Source organism: Pipistrellus kuhlii, unplaced genomic scaffold (assembly GCF_014108245.1).
Source record: "Pipistrellus kuhlii isolate mPipKuh1 unplaced genomic scaffold, mPipKuh1.p scaffold_m20_p_5, whole genome shotgun sequence".
Lineage (NCBI taxonomy): Eukaryota > Metazoa > Chordata > Mammalia > Chiroptera > Vespertilionidae > Pipistrellus > Pipistrellus kuhlii.
In genome coordinates, this window is record NW_023425551.1 from 60,388,064 (window position 1) to 60,407,260 (window position 19,197).

Genomic DNA, 19,197 nt, shown 5'->3' on the forward strand with positions numbered 1-19,197 from the left:
CGGGTCAGGGGGCCATGTCATTCTGGTCTCTGGTTGTTCTGCCGTTTTGGTCACTGGGCTTTTATTATATAGGATGGTCTCACACAGTTTTAGAAAATGAAATGCCACATTTTAACTCATATGAACTAACGAAATATAATTCAATAAATTAAACCCTGGTGTGTTTTGAATCAAGCAAACAATTTACAGTGACTATATGTACCCTATAAGTGATTTTAGGACAAGGTAAAAAGTCAGAAATAATGACATAGGAATTTTTAGCAAATCCATAGCAACCTACAGTCTCATCTGGATGTGTGTGTTTGTTGTTTCATTATTTCCTAATGATTCATATTCATTGAATATGATCTCGTTAAGATGCTGCAAAAGGGAGTACTTTATTCAAAATCTCATTTCTTCATTAAGAAATCTATCACATTTCTCTTGATCTGAGCCTATCTTTTTCCCCTGAATGTTTCCCATTTTACATTTTTTAAAGTGACTAAAGCAATCTATCTTGTTTGGAAATAGCAATTCCACAAAAGAATGAATTGTACATTTTGTGATGCAAACTCAAATACATTACATTTGTCTGGTTTTCTATTAATATTCATGAAATTTTTTTGCACTATTTGTTTTCTAGATTGTAGTTAATTCAGTTCCCACATTTCTAGTAAATGTGGTTGAATAAAACCCCAAATTGCTATTTTGTGAAGTGTACTGAAGTGTTAACATGTAATATGGCTAAAAATGACTAATAACAAAGTTAATAGGGCCTTTTTCACAGTCTACTTCCCAATATGTTCTGTAACATGCTTGCAAGTGACATGGGTCTTTTCAGATTTGGGCATAATATATAAATATTTGCCACTGGCATCATTGTAAAATCCAATAAGCTAGAAGGTAATACGAGAAGGTAGAATACAATCCAATTTTAAAATCCCACCTATTTAGTTGTTTATTATATGATCTAACTATGTATTCCATAGCCATCTCAGGCTGCACATTTCCAAGACATACAATGCTTTATCTTAACTAACATCACAAATACTCCCTTCCTCCTCTATTATGCATCCTGGTTATTGAGGACAGTTGAAAGCATGTGCTTTGAAGTTAGATTGATTAGATCCAAATTTCAGCTTTGCCAGTATAGTAAGTTTTGCTTCATAGACTAAAAGAGATAAGGTAAATAAAGCACTTAAAAGCACCCTAAATCAATCATCTAAGAGTATTACTTAGTCTTGTTCATAAATGCCTCCTTTACAACCAATGCAGATTCAAGTTTTGTTCCTCCTTGAATATCTATATATTTCTCAATCTGCCCCTTCCCCTTCACCCCACAGGAATAGCTTTGGTGTATGTCCTTATTGATTTTCATGCATCATTTGTTTCCTCCTCAATAGTCTCCCTGCCTTGACTCTAAGCCCCTCCAAACCATCTTCCATAAAACTTCCAGAATGTCACTAAATGTCTAGGACAATGTCACCACAACACTAATCTAATTATTTTCTTTTCGAAATTAAGCTTTCAATAGCCCACACCACAATTCGTTTGTATGTTTTTTAAAGCCCTCCATGATCTGGGATGTAGCTCCTGCTCACATGGTCTGCATTGCCCCTCACTACTCCTCATCCTCCACCTCAACCCCATCATACTCAACAGACACATAATCTTTACATGCTTCGGCACATGCTTCCTTCTAATCTGAAATAGCAGAAAAGCAGCAAGCATACCTCTCCAGGGAGATCTAAGTTGTCACTTTACACTACTATGGTATACAGCAGAATTTTCTCTGTAAGATACCTTAAGAGATTACTTACTTCTTTGGTTATTACAGAAAGAAGCATTATAAATCAGAATTCTTGTTCAAAATCTTTGGGACATGCAGCACTGCTCTTTATTGCTAATACAAACTAATGCCTTCAACAGAAATAGAGCTTTCCAAACCAAAACTTCAGAGGTGAGCCTAGAATCCAATTTTAATAGGATATACTAGAGTGAATTTCTGAAATTTATCATCAGATTTCCTTATAATCACATTCTCGTATAACGTTAAATGTAATAGAATTTAAAGAGTTGAAAGTTTAAAATGTCTATAAAAGCAATACAGTTTAACTTTTTTGAAATAAAGCATTTAGGGTCCCATGAAAATCCAATTAGTACACTGGATTAGAAGGGAAAAAAATTAGAAGCATGGATTTTAGAATTATCCTCTCACTGGTAGTATTTTCAGTAATGTGTCATATTTCCCTTGCACATTTTCAGTGATCCAGTTACATGAGTCTTTACCATGATTCCATAGAAGATATATTACTACATCATGGCGGGTAAAAATAAACATATTCCAAGCACCAAAGAACCATCGTTGGAATACCTGTGCTTGCCTCTGGTTTTCTGGTGGGTGGTCTGAACGTGTTTGATATGTCACACCTACGTATCTATTACTGCCCTGCCTACTTCCCTTCTCCTCCCTGTGAAACACAGATAAGTAAGGCTGTAACTGCACTTACCCCCATGGCTAGAGATCTTCATCAGATTCATCGTTATGGGTTTTCTCCGCATCATATAGTTTACAGGAACTCTGAGGCTGTTCATAATCCTCCAACACTGTTATGGAGCTCTATCACACTGATTGAGTAAAGATAACGTAACTGCAATCCTAGATGAAGGAAAATTAAATAGACTTCATCTCTTTACTGTCTCTATAATTAAGAGAAAGTGGCCAGTAGTGAAGAGTTTCTCAAACTAGGATTTATTGGCAATTTGGAACAGTTAAGTGTTTGCTGGGGGAGCCTGTCCTGTGCCTTGTAGGACATTTAACAGCATCTCTGGCCTCTCCAGGCTAGATCTCAGTAACACCATGTACCCTCATCCCAAATGACAGCCAAAACTATCTTCAGATGTTGACAGACAGACCTTGGTGAAGAACAAGAGCACCCCTGATTGAGAACCCTACTATTTTTGAAGGGCAAGCTCTAGATCAGTACAATCTCTAGATGTAGTAGAGACAGGAAGTAGCCTGCGAAGCTTCAAATATCTGCTACCCGGCGTTCTACAGAACAAGTTGGTCAGTGAATAAACTGAGCTCCAGAAAGATCTATTACTTGCCCAATGGCAAACATTCTGATGTCACTTCTAGTATCTTAATTTCTTCAGCTTTTTACGCTTCTGCGCTATAGTTTTCATAGGACAATTAAGGTACAAAACAAGGTTTTCCAATAGGGACCAGGACAGGTAGAAGGGATTTCCTTACATATGTTTGAGTTTGCAGTTGATGTTTCCTTTTCAGACTTACTGTTTGGTTTGCACATGCAACATGTTCTCTTGTTTCATTCGTATGACCTCTTTTGGGGGGAGGTAGGATATGAGGGGGACACAATAAAACACTAAGATTTTCAATATTCTAAAATATTAGAAGCAGAGTTTTTACATACTTAATTTTAAAAAATATCAAATGAATGGATAAATAAAATGTGGTCTATACATACAATGGAATGTTATTCAGCCTTAAGAAAGAAGTTACATGTTGCTATGGATAAGCCTTGGAAATTTTGTGCTAAAGTAGAATAAGTTAGACACAAAAGGACAAGTATTATATGACTCCATTTACATTAAATAACTAGACTAGGAAAATTCATAGAGACAGAAATCAATTAATGGTTACCAGGAGTTATGGATAAGGCCGATTGGGGAATTATTGCTTAATGGGCATAGAGTTTCTGTTGGAGTGATAAAAAAAATCTGGAAATAGACAGTGGTGACAGATGCACAATATTGTACATATACTTAATGCCCCTGAATTTTATACTTAAAAATAGTTAAAATGGTAAATTTTATGTCCTATGTTTTACCACAATTAAAAACAGGTTTAAAAGTTTCATCCAGGCAAATGCTGGATACCTGAGTGCAGCGAATATGGCCAACCATTTGTTTAGCTGGTGAACATCCACTATGCTTTTACTTTAAATCAGGGTTTCTCAAGACAGGCATTGTTGATAGTCTGGGGGCTGAATCCTTCTTTATAGTCGGGAGCTGTCCTGAGTATTATAGGGTGTTTAGCAACATTGCTGACCTCTACATAGTGAATGTTAGTACTGTGTTTCCCCGAAAATAAGACATCCTTCAAAAATAAGACCTACTTACAGGTTTCCTTCTGAGTGAAATATAAGGCTTCCCCCGAAAATAAGGCCCCCCTAGGCTCTGTCTCAGAATGCTATTTCTAAATATGAGAGATTTGGTCCACTGATTCTGAAAGAAATGGAGTCACAAGAAATTCATGAATTGGATTGTTATGATGATGTTCCAGAAGATGATGACATGATTGTCATTGAATAAATGAGTAAATTCTTGATACTGTAGGATTCACAGTTTGTCTGGTTTGTGTTGACAATTACCATATTACAGTACCATATACAGGTGATAAATTTCCTTTATTTAACAATAAATGTGTACCATATTCTTCTTCATGGAAAAATAAGACATCCCCTGAAAATAAGACCTACCGCATCTTTGGGAGCAAAAATATAAGACACTGTCTTATTTTCGGGGAAACAGGGTAGCGTCCTCCTCCTTGTGTTCAACAAAGGTATCTCCAGACATTGCAAAATGTTCCTGGGGTGGGATTAAAAAACAAAACAAAAAAAAAACACTGAGAACCACTGCCTTGAGATAATCTGTGTATGGTGTTGAACCCAGTACCTGGCATAAGAAAATTTTCTATAAAAGATTACTACCACCAAAAATAAACATTATATATATATATATATATATATATATATATATATATATATATATATATATTTTAAAGGCTAATATTCAAAGTGTCCCCATGGGAGTTAGACCAGGAGGAGTCTGGGAGTTCTATTGCTCACTATGATGTGTGCTGATCACCAGGGGGCAGCACAAAACAAAGGAAGCCCCCAGCTGGCAGCCAGCAGCCAGAGAAGGAAGACCCAGGCCTGCAGCCAGAAGGAAGGCCCCAGAAGACAGCCAGAAGGCCCCAATCAGCCCTGATGGCTGGCCAGGCCTAGGGACCCTACCCATGTATGAATCTCATGCACTGAGCCTCTAGTAATAATAATAATAAAGGGAAAAATGGCTTTTGTACAAATAATGGCAGAGCAGTTAAACAATAAATAAATGATGACCTTATAACCTAATGAGCTCCCTTTCAATGGAATATTCAGAGTCTGGAGGTCATTTTTTAAAAACTGTCCTCTATTGAATAGGAGAATGGACTATGTATCTCAAGTAATTCCAGGTATTAAGCTTTCTTGGTTCTGAGTATGGTTTACTCTTTCCATGTTGGCATTTATAGGAATATCAATGCTAACTGACTGAGAAATCCTTCTTTATAAAATATGTCCAATACTTCTATTTTGCTGATAAGAAGTGAACCGAACTACATTGTTTTATATTTTGCAAAAGACCTTGAAGAGAGAAAAGGGGGAAGGGTAATTTTCTTTTATCTAAGTACTAGACAGGAAAATAACTTGCTCCTTATAACCTTCCACTTAAGTATTCATTTGGAATTAACTATTTAATCATTTGTGTGTTTTAATATTACTATTCTATCTAGTGCTTTTTTTTTCCCCTTGGAAACTTCAGGGTACTGTAGGTTCTGATTGATGAGTCAAAATGAGAACACTTTCTCAATTCAGAAAATCTTTTGGATAGAGAGGATGCTTAAGGAGCCTTTAGCAAGGATGCTAAGGTTTCCTCACTTATGAGCATTTCTGTGTTCTTCTCCCTCTGTTTTCATAATATGATGTAAAAGTGATTCTGTAGTCACATAATACTTGGATTCCTGGGAAATCTTTAAAGACAAAAATGGGCTTTCTCTATCTGTCTAGGACACCACTATCAAGACCTTTCTTTGGCATAAATAACTTATTATTTTAACATTTGTATTATTCTCCCCGAGATTAGTATACTAAGTGGCCAGCTAATTCAAAGTTAAAGTAACCCACCATAGAAATGTTTGCTATATTGATTGTCTATCCACAAAACATCTACCATTGATAAGAATCTTTGAATATCAATATTTCTTTTTATCATAGAGTAAATCTAATCCCTCCCCCAAAGAGTAATAGAATGCAAAGGGGAATGTTTTTATACTTCAAAATACCAAATGATAAGGGAAGGAAAATTGCTGAATCATCTTTTACCATTTTTTTTTCCCACTCATTCACCCAAAGAAGCCCTTAGTGTGTAGTAAAATAGCAAACATAATCCCCTTTGCACTTTACAAACAGAGGCCTGTTAAAATGTTTTTATTACTCTATTTGAATTACAGTAAATGCAGATACTAGATTTAGATGTTTGCAATAGGTTTATGTTAATTATATCAGAGTTTTCTGTCAAATTAGTCTGCACTTTGAAAATGCTAAAAGGAGATACACATGCTTTCTGATCTCATAGCTATTGCTCAGCTGAGATATTTTTTAAACTCAAATCATTTTGATTATCTGTGTATCTTAATAGGGTGTCCAGTTATAAATCAATATATACATATCCTAAGCTCATTCATGTCTGAATGCCATGTTAACTATTGAACACTGCTAGTAGTCAAACCTCTAGCTCTGATTTTTAACATTGTTCCATTTGAAAAAGAAAACCTTTTCCTCTGAATTTGCTTATTGTAGCTGCTGCTGCAAAAAAAAAATTGTCATGCACTTGGTGGTTTATACTACAGAAACTTATTCTCTCACAGTTCCGGAGTCCAGGAGTAGGAAATCAAGTGATCAGAAGCAAACGTCTCCATCCAGGGGCTTTGGGGAAACCCGTCCCTTGCCTCTTCTGGCCTTAGGTCATTGCCAACATTCTTTGGTGTGTCTTGACTTCACTCCAATCACTGCCTCCATCTTATTTATTATTTTAATTTTTTTAATATTTCTTTTTAAAAATATTTTTTAAATTTATTTCAGAGAGGAGAGAGAGAGAGAGAGAGAGAGAGAGAGAGAGATCCTGCACACCCCACACTGGAGATCAAGCATGCAGCCCAGGCTTGTGCCCTGACCGGGAATCAAACCGTGACCTCTTAGTTCCTAAGTTGATGCTCAACCACTGAGCCACACTGGCCAGACTCTGCCTCTGTCTTCACATTGAAACCCACCCCTGTCACTTACAGTTCATGTGACCTTGAATACATTATTTAACCCCTTGGGTCCTCAATTTTCTCATCTTTAATGGGAAAAATGTTTCTACTTAATTCAGGCAGGGAATGCTCTTTAGTATTTTAAAGTATTTGGAATAATACTTGGTTCATAATAAATGCCTATAAATGCTTATTAAAGCAAATAATTCCATTATATTCCATTATAAGAAGCCATTACTAATAATAACATATACCCCATGCAGGTCTCTACCACTTTAAAACAATCTATTCCAGTCCCTTCTGATTGGTTAAGTGTCACAGGAGATAGGAGATGGGGCCGATCAACATGAAAGCACTCGTGCTGGACTGGATTTCACTAAAGAAGAGCAATAAAGAAAGCTAAAGAAGGGAGGAAAGATACTTCTCTTTTTTGTTCGTTTCCTATCAGCAGCAAAGATAGGCACTCTTTGAATTCCCTGCTTGCATTTTTGCATCATAGGCCTGGCAATCAAGTGATCCCACCCCGTGTGTTCTCTAAATAATTTAATCTTTCCAGCATTGCTTGCTAACTCGGTCTGAATGAGCCTTGAAGATGTAACGCCAATCTGTCAGCTCTCATTAACAGTAGCCTACACTGCCGCTGCTGGCGCCTTGGCCCTGATTCCCAGTTTCAGTGAAAGCTGACCTCTGGAGGAATGGCAGCACTTTTCCTCCCTACCTCCTGGAAACCTTCAGAAGACAGCTGCTTTATCGGCCTCCACCCCGACCCCCACCCCTTCCCACCAAGAATGTTTGTGCGTTCTCACATAATAGGCATCCATTCATCTATTGAAAGAATAGATCCATTGTTAGTTGTGTTTAAGACCATTTGCCTGGACACTAATTTCTTTTATGATTTGTTTTCTACACAACTTTTCCTTCTTCTATTTCTCACTTCTTTTTTTCCTATATTAAAAAAATTACCTTAAGTCGCTTTTGGATTAAAACTTTATGTCTTAATTAACACAGATCATATATTTTAAAGCTTATATTTCTTTGTCATCCTGGGCCTATGAGCCCTGAATTAATTTGGTTTTCTGTTTGTATCAAGTAATACAAAACTTGCAAACCATCTCTCTCAGTGATCTGTCTCTCCTGGTGAGACAATGTGGGTTTTGGTTCCACTTACAAGGTTTCACACATCATCTTCTGGAAATTTTTCAAAATGTTTAGTGTGATTGTGTTTCTTATCAGAAACAACTTCAGAATGTGTTGTTGTCTCTATTATTATGGAGGGAAGCATTTTTTCCATCATCACTTACTCAATTCAATTCCCCTCAGTCTTTAAGTTGGAAGTTGCTTCCATGGAAGCTGTTAATAAGAAATGGACTCAAAATTAAAGAAGGGCTAGTAATTCTTCTTTTAATTATTAAGCCTAGGTTACAGAGTCATCAATTCTATCTATTTTTATACTGGTGGGATTTTTAAATTTTTACTTGTCTGATTAGCTTCAAATTGCAAGTTTCTTGGGGTAAGAATTTGGCTTCACTTTTCTTCTCTGGAATTTTAAAGATGGACAAGCCATGTTTGGCAAAAGGTATGAGAAGGACAACTAGAGGGGAGAGTGGCATCCATGAAACCCCAGAAACCATAAAGCAAGAGTTGAGAAATAAGTGTACTTGCTTGGAGAAAGTTAAACAAGCCGAGGCAGGAGACACCAAGGTTGCATGCCAGCTGGCAAAGAAGTATGAAGCCAAAGAGGTATTGATCGGAGACACAGCTTGCTGGATCACACTACAGCCTTTTCACACTTAGAGTGATGAGAATATTTATAATTTTGGCTCAGAGAGTGCTTCTGAAATTTAAATCTTTTGCATCTGTTAATCTACTCTTTCTTCATATGGTTTAATAAAAGCTAGAATTGTTGATGGCTTCATTAGGTTGAACATAAAGCAGTATAAATATTTTGACATTAAGTATTTGATGGTATAGATAGGTAGATATGTAGAGATATAGAGACATAGATCCATCTTAGTTAAAATGCCCTGCCAGGAAAATCACATGCTACAAAAATAATAAACCATGTAGAAACTATAAAAACTAAGACACTACACAGTTATCATTAACATAAGGCATTTTAAAAGAAAGTATAAACCAACACTCACTGTAACACATTAAAAAAAAATGACAGGGACACAAATGGCCTTTTCCTGAAGAAAATTTATCTTTAGCTTCTCTCATCATCTCATGGAAGTGAATCTCTACCTGCCCAGATCAGCATTGCTTTTTATTCAAATGTGCTAAAATAATCTGCTTCTTATCAAATTGAGTTTTTCCATACGCTATGTTAACTTGGGAAACTTTAGTGTCTCAAAGTATGTTTGTATGAGAGCTCAGGTGTTGGAGAGGAAAGGATGAGGAATAAATATTTTTAACTGCTGAGTTTGTATTGATTGCTCAGTGGCTTGGACACAAATATACCCCCAAAGTGCTAAAAACAAACTGAGCCAATAATAAGTATCAGAAAGAAAGGGTAAAATAAATACCACCTGGTATTTATAAATTGAATATATGTAGGTTTTAGGGGTGATATTCCCAAAACCCATATTCATCATCAGAGTAAATTGATCCAATCTAGAACTATGAACTAATCAATTATAAATAACGTTGACTTTCTACTAAAATTCCAAATGGAATGCCAATAGCAAAGTTGATTTTTGCAACTTACTTAATGTCTTTGGTCTAAGTGAGTGTTTAAACTAAAAAATATTTAAGAAGCTCAGGGGTGTGCATTGGTATGTGTTTAACAACCAGCTCTCAAGGGAAAAGATGGGATGAAAGGTTGATTTGATATGTACCATTTACCAATTTCCCGGGCATAAATGCGCACCCCAGCCAATTTCAAGCTACCATCATGAATCCACTGATATGGTGTTGGGTAGGGAAGTACAAAATGGGCTCTGTGAGCCAGTGCTAGCCTGTTCCGCCTCACCATCGAAGCTTCCATCCACCATGCTCAGATGGGTTGAAGTCAAATGTCAGGTCAAAAACAGCAACATTTCTGGGTGTAAATTTCACTTTGTGTAATTGCAATGTTTCTGTGAATGTTTCCTGGGTAAAGGGCACTCTCGCCATCTACACTTTTGGAGGAGCCAGCAGGAGAAATCTGTAGAATATGCTGTCGATCCCACTGCACATGAATTGGACAGTGTGGTCAGGGGTAAAATTCCAGTCCCGGGAATAGCTCTGCTCTCTCTCGTCGGCAGGGTGGACGTTCCTCTGACGATGCTCTGGTCAATCAAGGGTGTAAATGGAGCTTCGACTTAGACAGGCATCATCACAGATCCTTTCTTTAATATCAGTGCTTCACAGGTGAAGGCTTGGTTTTCCCTGTAATTTATTATTCATTACAATTGAGCTGTCTGTCAGTGAGAGGAAAAACTAAACAAAATAATCTGAAGCCAAGGACCATCTCCTAACAATCATCCAGAGACAGGACGTCCTCAGGACAACCACCTTGCGGTTGCAGAGTGGCCAGTCAGTTGGGGGTCACGGAGTGGTTCTTGCGCACACACAGTCTGTTTGTGTGGCCAGCCTGACCAGCTCCCTGGTTTCAGTGTGTCCGTGTTGTTTTTGTTTGGCAAAGGGCCTACCACTCTGGCTTCTGTGTCTGATCTTTTCATACGCTGTCTTAACATATAAATTGTGCTGAGTCGCACTGACAACCTCCAGAAACGTGGCTGTATTGATAGGGCTGTATAAAACCATTACATCATACTCTGAAACTGCAGCTTCTTAAATTTGCTCACACAGCCATGGCAATCGCATTAGGAACATGAGCTGATAAGGGACGCTGTAGGTCCCTGGACAGCTTCATCCCTAGTGCTTGATGTAGAATCTTTTACATATATTTCCCCATGTTTTCCTGGTGCTAACAGAAAGCTAAAACAATCACACTACCAATTAGATTCTATCTTTGTGGGGACCAGGTGCCTTCTGTCCCTTCATCTCTGCCATGTGCTTCTACTGCCATCTGCTGGGAGCTTCCGCCCCAGTATCCCTGTGCAGTGCTCTCACAGCTCAACTGAAACTTCAGGCTGAGTGTGAAAAGCACCGCTGCTAGTAATGGAAGTTAACCCCTCTCAGTCCGAAGTCTGGCCCGAGAACATTCTTTTCATGAAATTTCCAAGCTGGAGCATAATGTGTATGCTATCTTCTGAGCAAAACTTGATGCAGTGAACATTAAGACTGGTTATTTGGGGTGAGAATAGTTCACTTGGAGATTCATTTAACTGCTGTCTATACCTCATGTGATCCATACAGAGAACTTGTTTTGCATTTTTTGTTCTTCTTGTTGTTTATTTTATTGATTTTAGAGAGACTTGTCGTTCCCGTTATTTATGCGTTCATTAGTTGATTCATTGTATATGTCCTGACGGGGAATCAAACCCAAACCGTGGTGTGTCAGAATGACGATACATCTAATGGAGCTACCTGGCTAGGGCTTTACATTCATTTTTCAAAGTCTAGTTCAGGTAAATAAAGAAACTAGCTAGCAAAATTCATTCATGTCCAAAATTTTAAATAGACAAGCTGACATTAATGCTGAACAATAGCCAAACCTAATGACAAGACAAAGAACATTTATGTTTCGCACCTGTGAAAGCATTCGGTATTGTCATCAATTTTGCAGTATTCCCTAGAAGCAGTTGGTGCTGTTTGGTTTGTTACTGTTATATCATGCTTTCAAAACTCTATAGCTATTGTGATTATGCATGAGAAATCTTTTGTGAGCCTTCAGCACAACACTATAATAGTCCTTTAAAGAATTTAATTTCATTATGGTTTAATGCCAGTGACTCATAAAACTTCCAGATTTAACAAATCAAACATAGGTACCTTAGAGAAGAAGAAAAAAATCCATACTCCCTATTTCTCTCTAGAAGGCAAGCAAGCCACTTTACTTACATGCTTTTGAAAAAGACTTTGTGGGACAGATGCATTGAAATGCCTTCAGCACAAAACAAACCTGAGACATAAAAAGCCAAATAAATTAGTCCTTCCCAATTTGAAGCTTGCAAAATCATAAAGGCACCACCAAATGGATTGTTTAAGTTTTTTTCCTTCATTCTGCCTCTCACAAATTAAAGATAACTTTCTATTTACACAGCCCTTTAATGTCAAGGACTTAGTTTGATCTTTATTATTGTCTTTTCTTATTATGAAGGGAAAAGTGTGGGCATTCTAAGCAAGATGACTCTGTAACTTCACAGTGTGATGCTTCTTCTTAGTGTCAAATGCATAACAACAATAAAAAAAGAATAGATAACTGAAGATATACAAGAAAATATCTTCCCAAACAAGAAAAAGACAAAAATGCAGAACAGCAAAAGGTCATACTGCAGGCCTGGCATGGCATAGGTCTGGTGAGAAGCTCCACTTCTATAGGGCAAAGGGCACTAAAACTACTGACTCAGTAATATTTATGAGATATTTTCCTCTCCCTTTTCCTCCCCCTCTCCCTCTCCCTCTTTCACACACACATACACACACTGTCATCTGGGATTCTGACTTTGAGCAAGCTGTCAGCACAGGAAGAAAACAGAACTCAGTGTCGTGAGCACCGAACAATCCTTTCTAGCACTGTGAATGGACCTGGACATACCTTTAGTAACATCAAGGACAGAACTACCAAATGTCCATTACTCAAGGGTCTAGTTTAGGAGCTGGTCAGTTTGGCCAGAGAGGCAGGCACAATTCTCATCATACAGGCAGAGTTGAGTGCAGCAGAAGATCACAGGATTAGGGCCATGTGAGTGAGGAAGAACAGAGAAAAGCAAAAATACTTCCCACTCAAAATGAGCCTGCACAGCAGAATATCAGAACACGTTTTAAGACTGAGAAAGGAAACAAATCAGCAAATGAAAAATGAACCCTCCACTAAAATCATTTTTTGGAGAGAAAAAAATCTGACGAAAACTAAAATAAGTATTCTTAGGATGTTAGAAAGCATAAATGAAAAAATAACATTTATCTTAAAGGAGAAATTACAAAGGCAAATTAATACCAAAAATATATGGAAAGTATTCAGAATATTGGGGGTAAAAGAAATATTCATTGATGTTTAAGACTCAATAGATATTATAAAATAAATGGCACTGGATACTCTTGAGTGGGGAGAATGGTGCCTAAGAAGAATACAGGATAGATAAATTAAGAGAGTGTTTTTTAAAATGAAAGCAAGATTATGAAATTTAGAGAACAACTTAACAAGGTTCCTAAAAATAACTCATATGAGTTCTAGGAAGAAAAAAATAATCTAAAAGAAGAAATTTCAGAGAATGTCAGAAAGCAGTATTTCAGGTAATTCAAGTGAGAAGTTTCCAGAATTAAAGGAATATGTAATTCTTGAGATCAAAAGTGCACTCAGAGTATTAAAGAAGAATAAATAATGATAATGATGGATCCACACCTAGACTCATTATCAGATAAAAAGATGATCTTAAAGCTATAAAAAGAAAAATTAAAAGAACAGCTTTTAAATGGAACTTCACATCAGCAACAAATTATAAAAATAATGGTGAACCATGCTTGAAGTTCTAAAAGAAAAAATGTCAGATTTTATACACAGTTAAACTATTATGGAAGAGTGATATGAAATGTGATATGACAGTGTTTACTGTCCACAAATTCTCATTACAAGACCTGCGAAATATATACTCAGGAAGAAGTGGGATGGATAGATGTGCCTAGAAGGAAAGCATGAAATTTAGGGACACAGAAAAATGTTACTGAATTATTGAATTCTTGATCTGCTTTTAATTAAAACTAAACTTTTGTTTTAGGAGGTCAAAAGGAAACATGTTCAATCAAAATTTAGGAAATGCAAATAAATAAAAGAGGCAAATTAAAAACCATCTCATTCCACATGTAAAGAGAGCCACTATTCATGTTATTGAATGTAGTTCTGGTATAGTTGCTTATGTATACGTTTATAAAAATGTGTGTCATCCAGATTGTATTTACCTCTTTTCATATTTATAAAAATATTTTTCATTCCATTAATTAGTATCCTATAGTCTCTATCTAAAAGCTGGATAGAATTCAATTCTATAAAAGTACTTGATTTAATTCACCAACCCACTCCCCATTGTTTACACTTTTGCAATGCTTCCCTTGGTTTTGGATACCTAAACTTCCAGTTTGAGCAGGATCTTCTAAAAATTTTAAATAAATTGTCCTTTCCAAATATGAATGAGTCTGCCAACCAGAATGTTAAGGACACTGAAAAATAGGTCTGTTCCACCACATTTTAATTTTTAAAATAATGCATCCCAAGTATTTCATTTTGAATTCCATTACAAGCAGTGTTAGCAGAAGCAGATGAACCCTTCAACTTGACTGTGCAATTTATTTTAATAAAAATCTCTTTAGAGATCCCTGTCTAGTCAGCAAATAATTGCTCTAACTCTGGATTTTAATATTAGCACTGAATGATTTATGTACATTAAATAATGTGATTCTCACTAACCATTTATGAGCTAAGAATGATTATCTCCCTCTGTGGATAATCACACTTCAGGGAAGAAAGGTTAAGTGGTTTACCTAAGATCACTCAGCCAGTCAATGGATTATCTCAAAATATGATCCTTGAGTCTTTAAATCATTAAATTCAGCTGGCCTCAGCAATACTTGAGAGACATGAAGGATATGCACTTAGATTTTTCCCTCGAATGATTTATGTAGCATAATGTCTAATTTGTTTATAGAGCATTTTTTGTTTCTTATGACACACTTTGGTCCATAAGCAAATATGAGACATAAAAATGAGTGTGATAAGAATCTGGAAAAACCTTCTGGTTGAATTAGAGTGTCAATTTCTAAAATAGCACATGGACTAAGCAGACAATAGAAACAGCCATTTGATGGAAAAGATGGGGGGAATGGCAGGCAGTAACAGAAAGCAAATACAGAAGTTCCTTTTGTAGAACTGCAGTTTGGAGTTAGAATTAATGGACTCTAAATGGAACAAAGAAATCCTATTTCTGAGCAAGGACATTGCATTACCTCAGAGCTATTCCATCTCCAGTACAAAGCATTACACAGGTTTACCTGCCCATGTCAACCATAAGGCAATTGGACTTCATAGATCCTTACCATATGCAGTTCCCACAAATGGGACACCCTAGAAGTTATCCCTAGAATTTTCAGCAGTAATCTTATCAAAATTAGAAATGAGCCTGATACACCAGAGTGGAGGCCAAAAAAGTAGTAGGATGACGTATTGCCAGGACCATATCAGATTTGTATTTCTAGAAAAGAGAGAAGAAGGAATCTCAGGCAGTTGTCTCTTTTGAGTGGGGAGGGGGAAAAGAATGTTCCAGTTTGTCTTCCAATTCCACTTGGTCTCTACAATTAATCTTAAGAAAAATATTGGGCCGGGACTGGTTTGGCTCAATGGATAGAGCGTCGGCTTGGGGACTGAAGGGCCCCGGGTTCGATTCCGGTCAAGGGCACGTACCTTGGTTGCGGGCACATCCCCAGTAGGGGGTGTGCAAGAGGCAGCTGATCAATGATTCTCTCTCATTGATGTTTCGAACTCTCTCTTTCTCTCCCTTCCACTCTGTACAAAAATAAATAAAATATATTTAAAAAAAAGAAAGAAAGAAAAATATTGGTAAATGATTTAACTAGTGATTGTTTCATAAAACTGATTATTTTATTTGAAAAATAAAATTACCAACTGATTCTATTGATATTTGCCTGGAACTTCCCTGGTTTTAGCACAGAAAGTCCCATGTCCTTGAAACCCTCTCAGTCCTGGATAAATTAGGAGAGTGGGTTAAAACTCAAAATAGCCAGGCTGACATGGCTCAATGGTTGAACATCGACCTTTGAACCAGGAAGTCATGGTTTGATTCCCAGTCAGGGCACATGCTCAGGTTGCGGACTCCATCCCCAGTGTGGGGCATGCAGGAATCAGCCAATCAATGATTCTTTACCATCATTGATGTTTCTATCTTTCTCTCCCTCTCCTTTCTTCTCGCTGAAATCAATAAAAATATGTTTTAAAAAAAAAACACTGGGTATGTTCACTGTCCAAAATTTAGAAATTAAAGCAAAATTGAGCATTAAAATCATTCACATATTCAATATGCAGAGAGTGTCACTGTTAATAAGTATTAGTAAATGTATTTCCTACTATCTCTATGAAGTAAGCTTCATCACAGTGCAAGTTACTATTATTATTACATATGTCAAGAGACAGGTTAATATCATTTTAATGTCTTTTAAAATTCTATTTAAAAAATATGCTAAGTACTTTAGTACGTGTACCTTTTCTGATGGCCTCACTCTGTAATTCTGATAAATTTTCAATTATGTATTGGCCATTTCTGCCATTTATTCTTACAAATTCCCTTAACCTTATGCTTTTCTTTATCTCTGAAAAGCAGTGCCAGCCAGTACATTAGCAGCATGCTTTCTGATAACTGTATCGCAGTGTAATCTCACTGCTCAGGGGTATGCAGCCTTTCATTTCTTATTCCATTTCTGTTCCCCCTGTAGGCCAGGGAGGGGAAATTTCTACCTAGGGAGTTTAGCATCATTTAACATTGATGTTACTTGTCCAACAATCTCCAATGAGTGAAACCCTTTGTCGGCCACATTTAACACAAAATTTATCAATACTTACTTGGGCACATAAAGTCCTCTTTGTATTGTGGGAGCTTAACTTTCTGAAAGCATTTCAAGTCCCGATTTAAAGACAGGAGGAGGGAAGGAGAATAAAATGCGGTGTTAGAAAAGAAATATATCTTTCATCTATCCTAAAAGGTTCACACGTGGTTGAGCTATATTTCAGGATTATCGTGAGCCAGAAAGTACCTCTCTCATTGAGGAAATACTTACCATCCATGTGTGAAGTTATCCTGTTCTCGCCAATAACACGTACATCAGTGGCCTCTTCTGTTTTCATTTCTAGCTTTGCGGTGCCTGCTGGTAGCCCTGGGGTTGCTTGTATGATTGAAATGACTGCAGATGGAAAACCTACAATACAGAAGAAAGCAATGGGACTATCCCATGCCTCTCAGGTAGGCATGCATATATCCAGTTTCAAATATTCAACTCCCTAGGTTGGAACTCTATGTTTCAAATAAGTGCTTCTTTTAAAATTAGTGTGTTAATCATATTTTTATTCCTTGTAAAAGCTCTCAACAAAACACCAGAATATCCATCTTTGATACGTTAGATATAATTAAATGCATGTAATGTTGCCTGCCACTTTAAAAGTGTTATTAAATTGAGCATAAAATTGACTTTCTTCTCAAACTTGGTATATAATATATTACGCTTGATCTAAGAAAAAACTCAGGGATCTGAAAAGATTAGCAAGATGCACAACAGTGCTTAAAAACTTACATTTTTATAAGACATGGTAGTGTTTGTACTGTGCTGTTAAAAAAAAAAAAAAAAAGTCCATTCTCAGTTGTTCAGATTTACGTTGGCCAGGATATTTTTCTTAGAAATATTGAATGAAGCTAAATTGAAACAAGAGAAGATGGCTGTCCCTCCAGGGACAAGGCAATTTTCTGAATTCTTTTAATTTTAATGATGTGGTTGATTCCATGCTTTTTACTATGACTTTATTGCAATACATTTAAGATAAAGAATTCCTGGTTCATTTAATCATCATGTCTCCATATCTGTATAATTAGAGCACCACAGTGCTAATTTTGGCACACATTAATGCTTGCAGTGTGTAGTGCCCTAATGAATTGGAAATTTCATTTTATTTCCATTTTTTCTACATAGTCTCTATTGTGTATATGCAGGCATTTAAAAGAAGCACATAAGAGCATCTAACATTTGCATAAGCACATTACAGTTTTCCAAATTATGGCCACATATATAACCACATCTCATCTTCACAAGAATCTTCCAAAGTAATAATAATGATCCCTTACATAAACCTGAAGAAAGTTGAGTAACAGGTGTCCAAAATTTTATAGTGAGAGGGTAGAGGCTTGACTCCAGGCTTTCTGATTCCCAACCCTTTTTTGTTCATTTGTAATACACTCTACTGTTCTTCATTTGCAGCTGCACCTGATTCAAAACTATTGGACAAATTGTTATAAAGCAATAAAATTGGTTATCATGTTATAAGAAGTTATGCTAGCGCCCAAGATGGCCAAATATTTATATTCAAGACATGGAATATTCAAATAGTGGAAAATACATAAAACACTACTAGTTTTGTGTGTTTTTTAATATCTAAAGTATTCAGTGTGATTTCATATTCCTTAATTCCTTATAGTCATCCACTTTTATAATACAAGCTTCATATTTTCTTATAAATAGCATACAGTATACTACTAACATAATTTTCAATGGATCACATCTTTAATAAATGCTCAATAAATATCTTTTTGATGTTGAAAATGATAAATATGTCTCATGTCTGCAGCCTTTGTGACAAATCAGTCTTCTCACCTTTAGGTTGACTGAATGAAATACTAATCAAAGTGTCTCAAGTAATAATATGCATGCATACACAGAGACCAACACATGGGAATAGAATTTATGATTAAATTGAAAAGAATTGGGATCATTTCAGGATGGTAAAGCAACAGTGCACTTAGTCTTTCCAAAGTGTTGGTCTTTTTTTTTTACCATATTCTGCCTCCTTGTGTTCATCCCAACTCAAGTGCTCTGAAATCTGAGTGAATCACTGCTGCCTTCTGGAGGGCTCACCTCAGAGCTCATTTTAGTCTTGTGGAGGCTGTCTGTCCTAAACACTCAGACTAGACCCCAGTCCTGGAGTTATGCTATGTAATGAACTCCTGGAGTTTGTTGTGATTATACCTTTGTGTTACTCCCTCTTCCTCTTTTATTATAATAAGAGAATGGTGTAAATTTGTAGAATAAGGATATATTAGCACTGAGGATTTTGTGAGCTTGAAATCACTTCATTTTACAAGTCATGAACTTTAATACAAACTATTAAAAATGGGTTCTAACTCTGCCTCTGCTCATTATACTATAGTGCAAATTTTTAAATAGACTAGAGGCCTGATACATGAAATTTGTGGACAGGTAGAGTCCCTAAGCTTGCCAGTGATCAGGGCTAATTGGGGCCTTCTGGC

The 19,197-nt window shown here is 36.5% G+C and overlaps 1 protein-coding gene across 1 annotated transcript in view; it reads left to right on the forward strand.

Moving 5' to 3' along the window:
- Positions 1-19,197, forward strand: part of EYS (eyes shut homolog) — a 1,188,193-nt gene that overhangs the window by 966,712 nt on the left and 202,284 nt on the right. Inside the window, 1 exon segment of the mRNA XM_036415133.1 lies at positions 17,037-17,145. Within this exon segment, the coding sequence (XP_036271026.1) occupies positions 17,037-17,145 (109 nt within the window).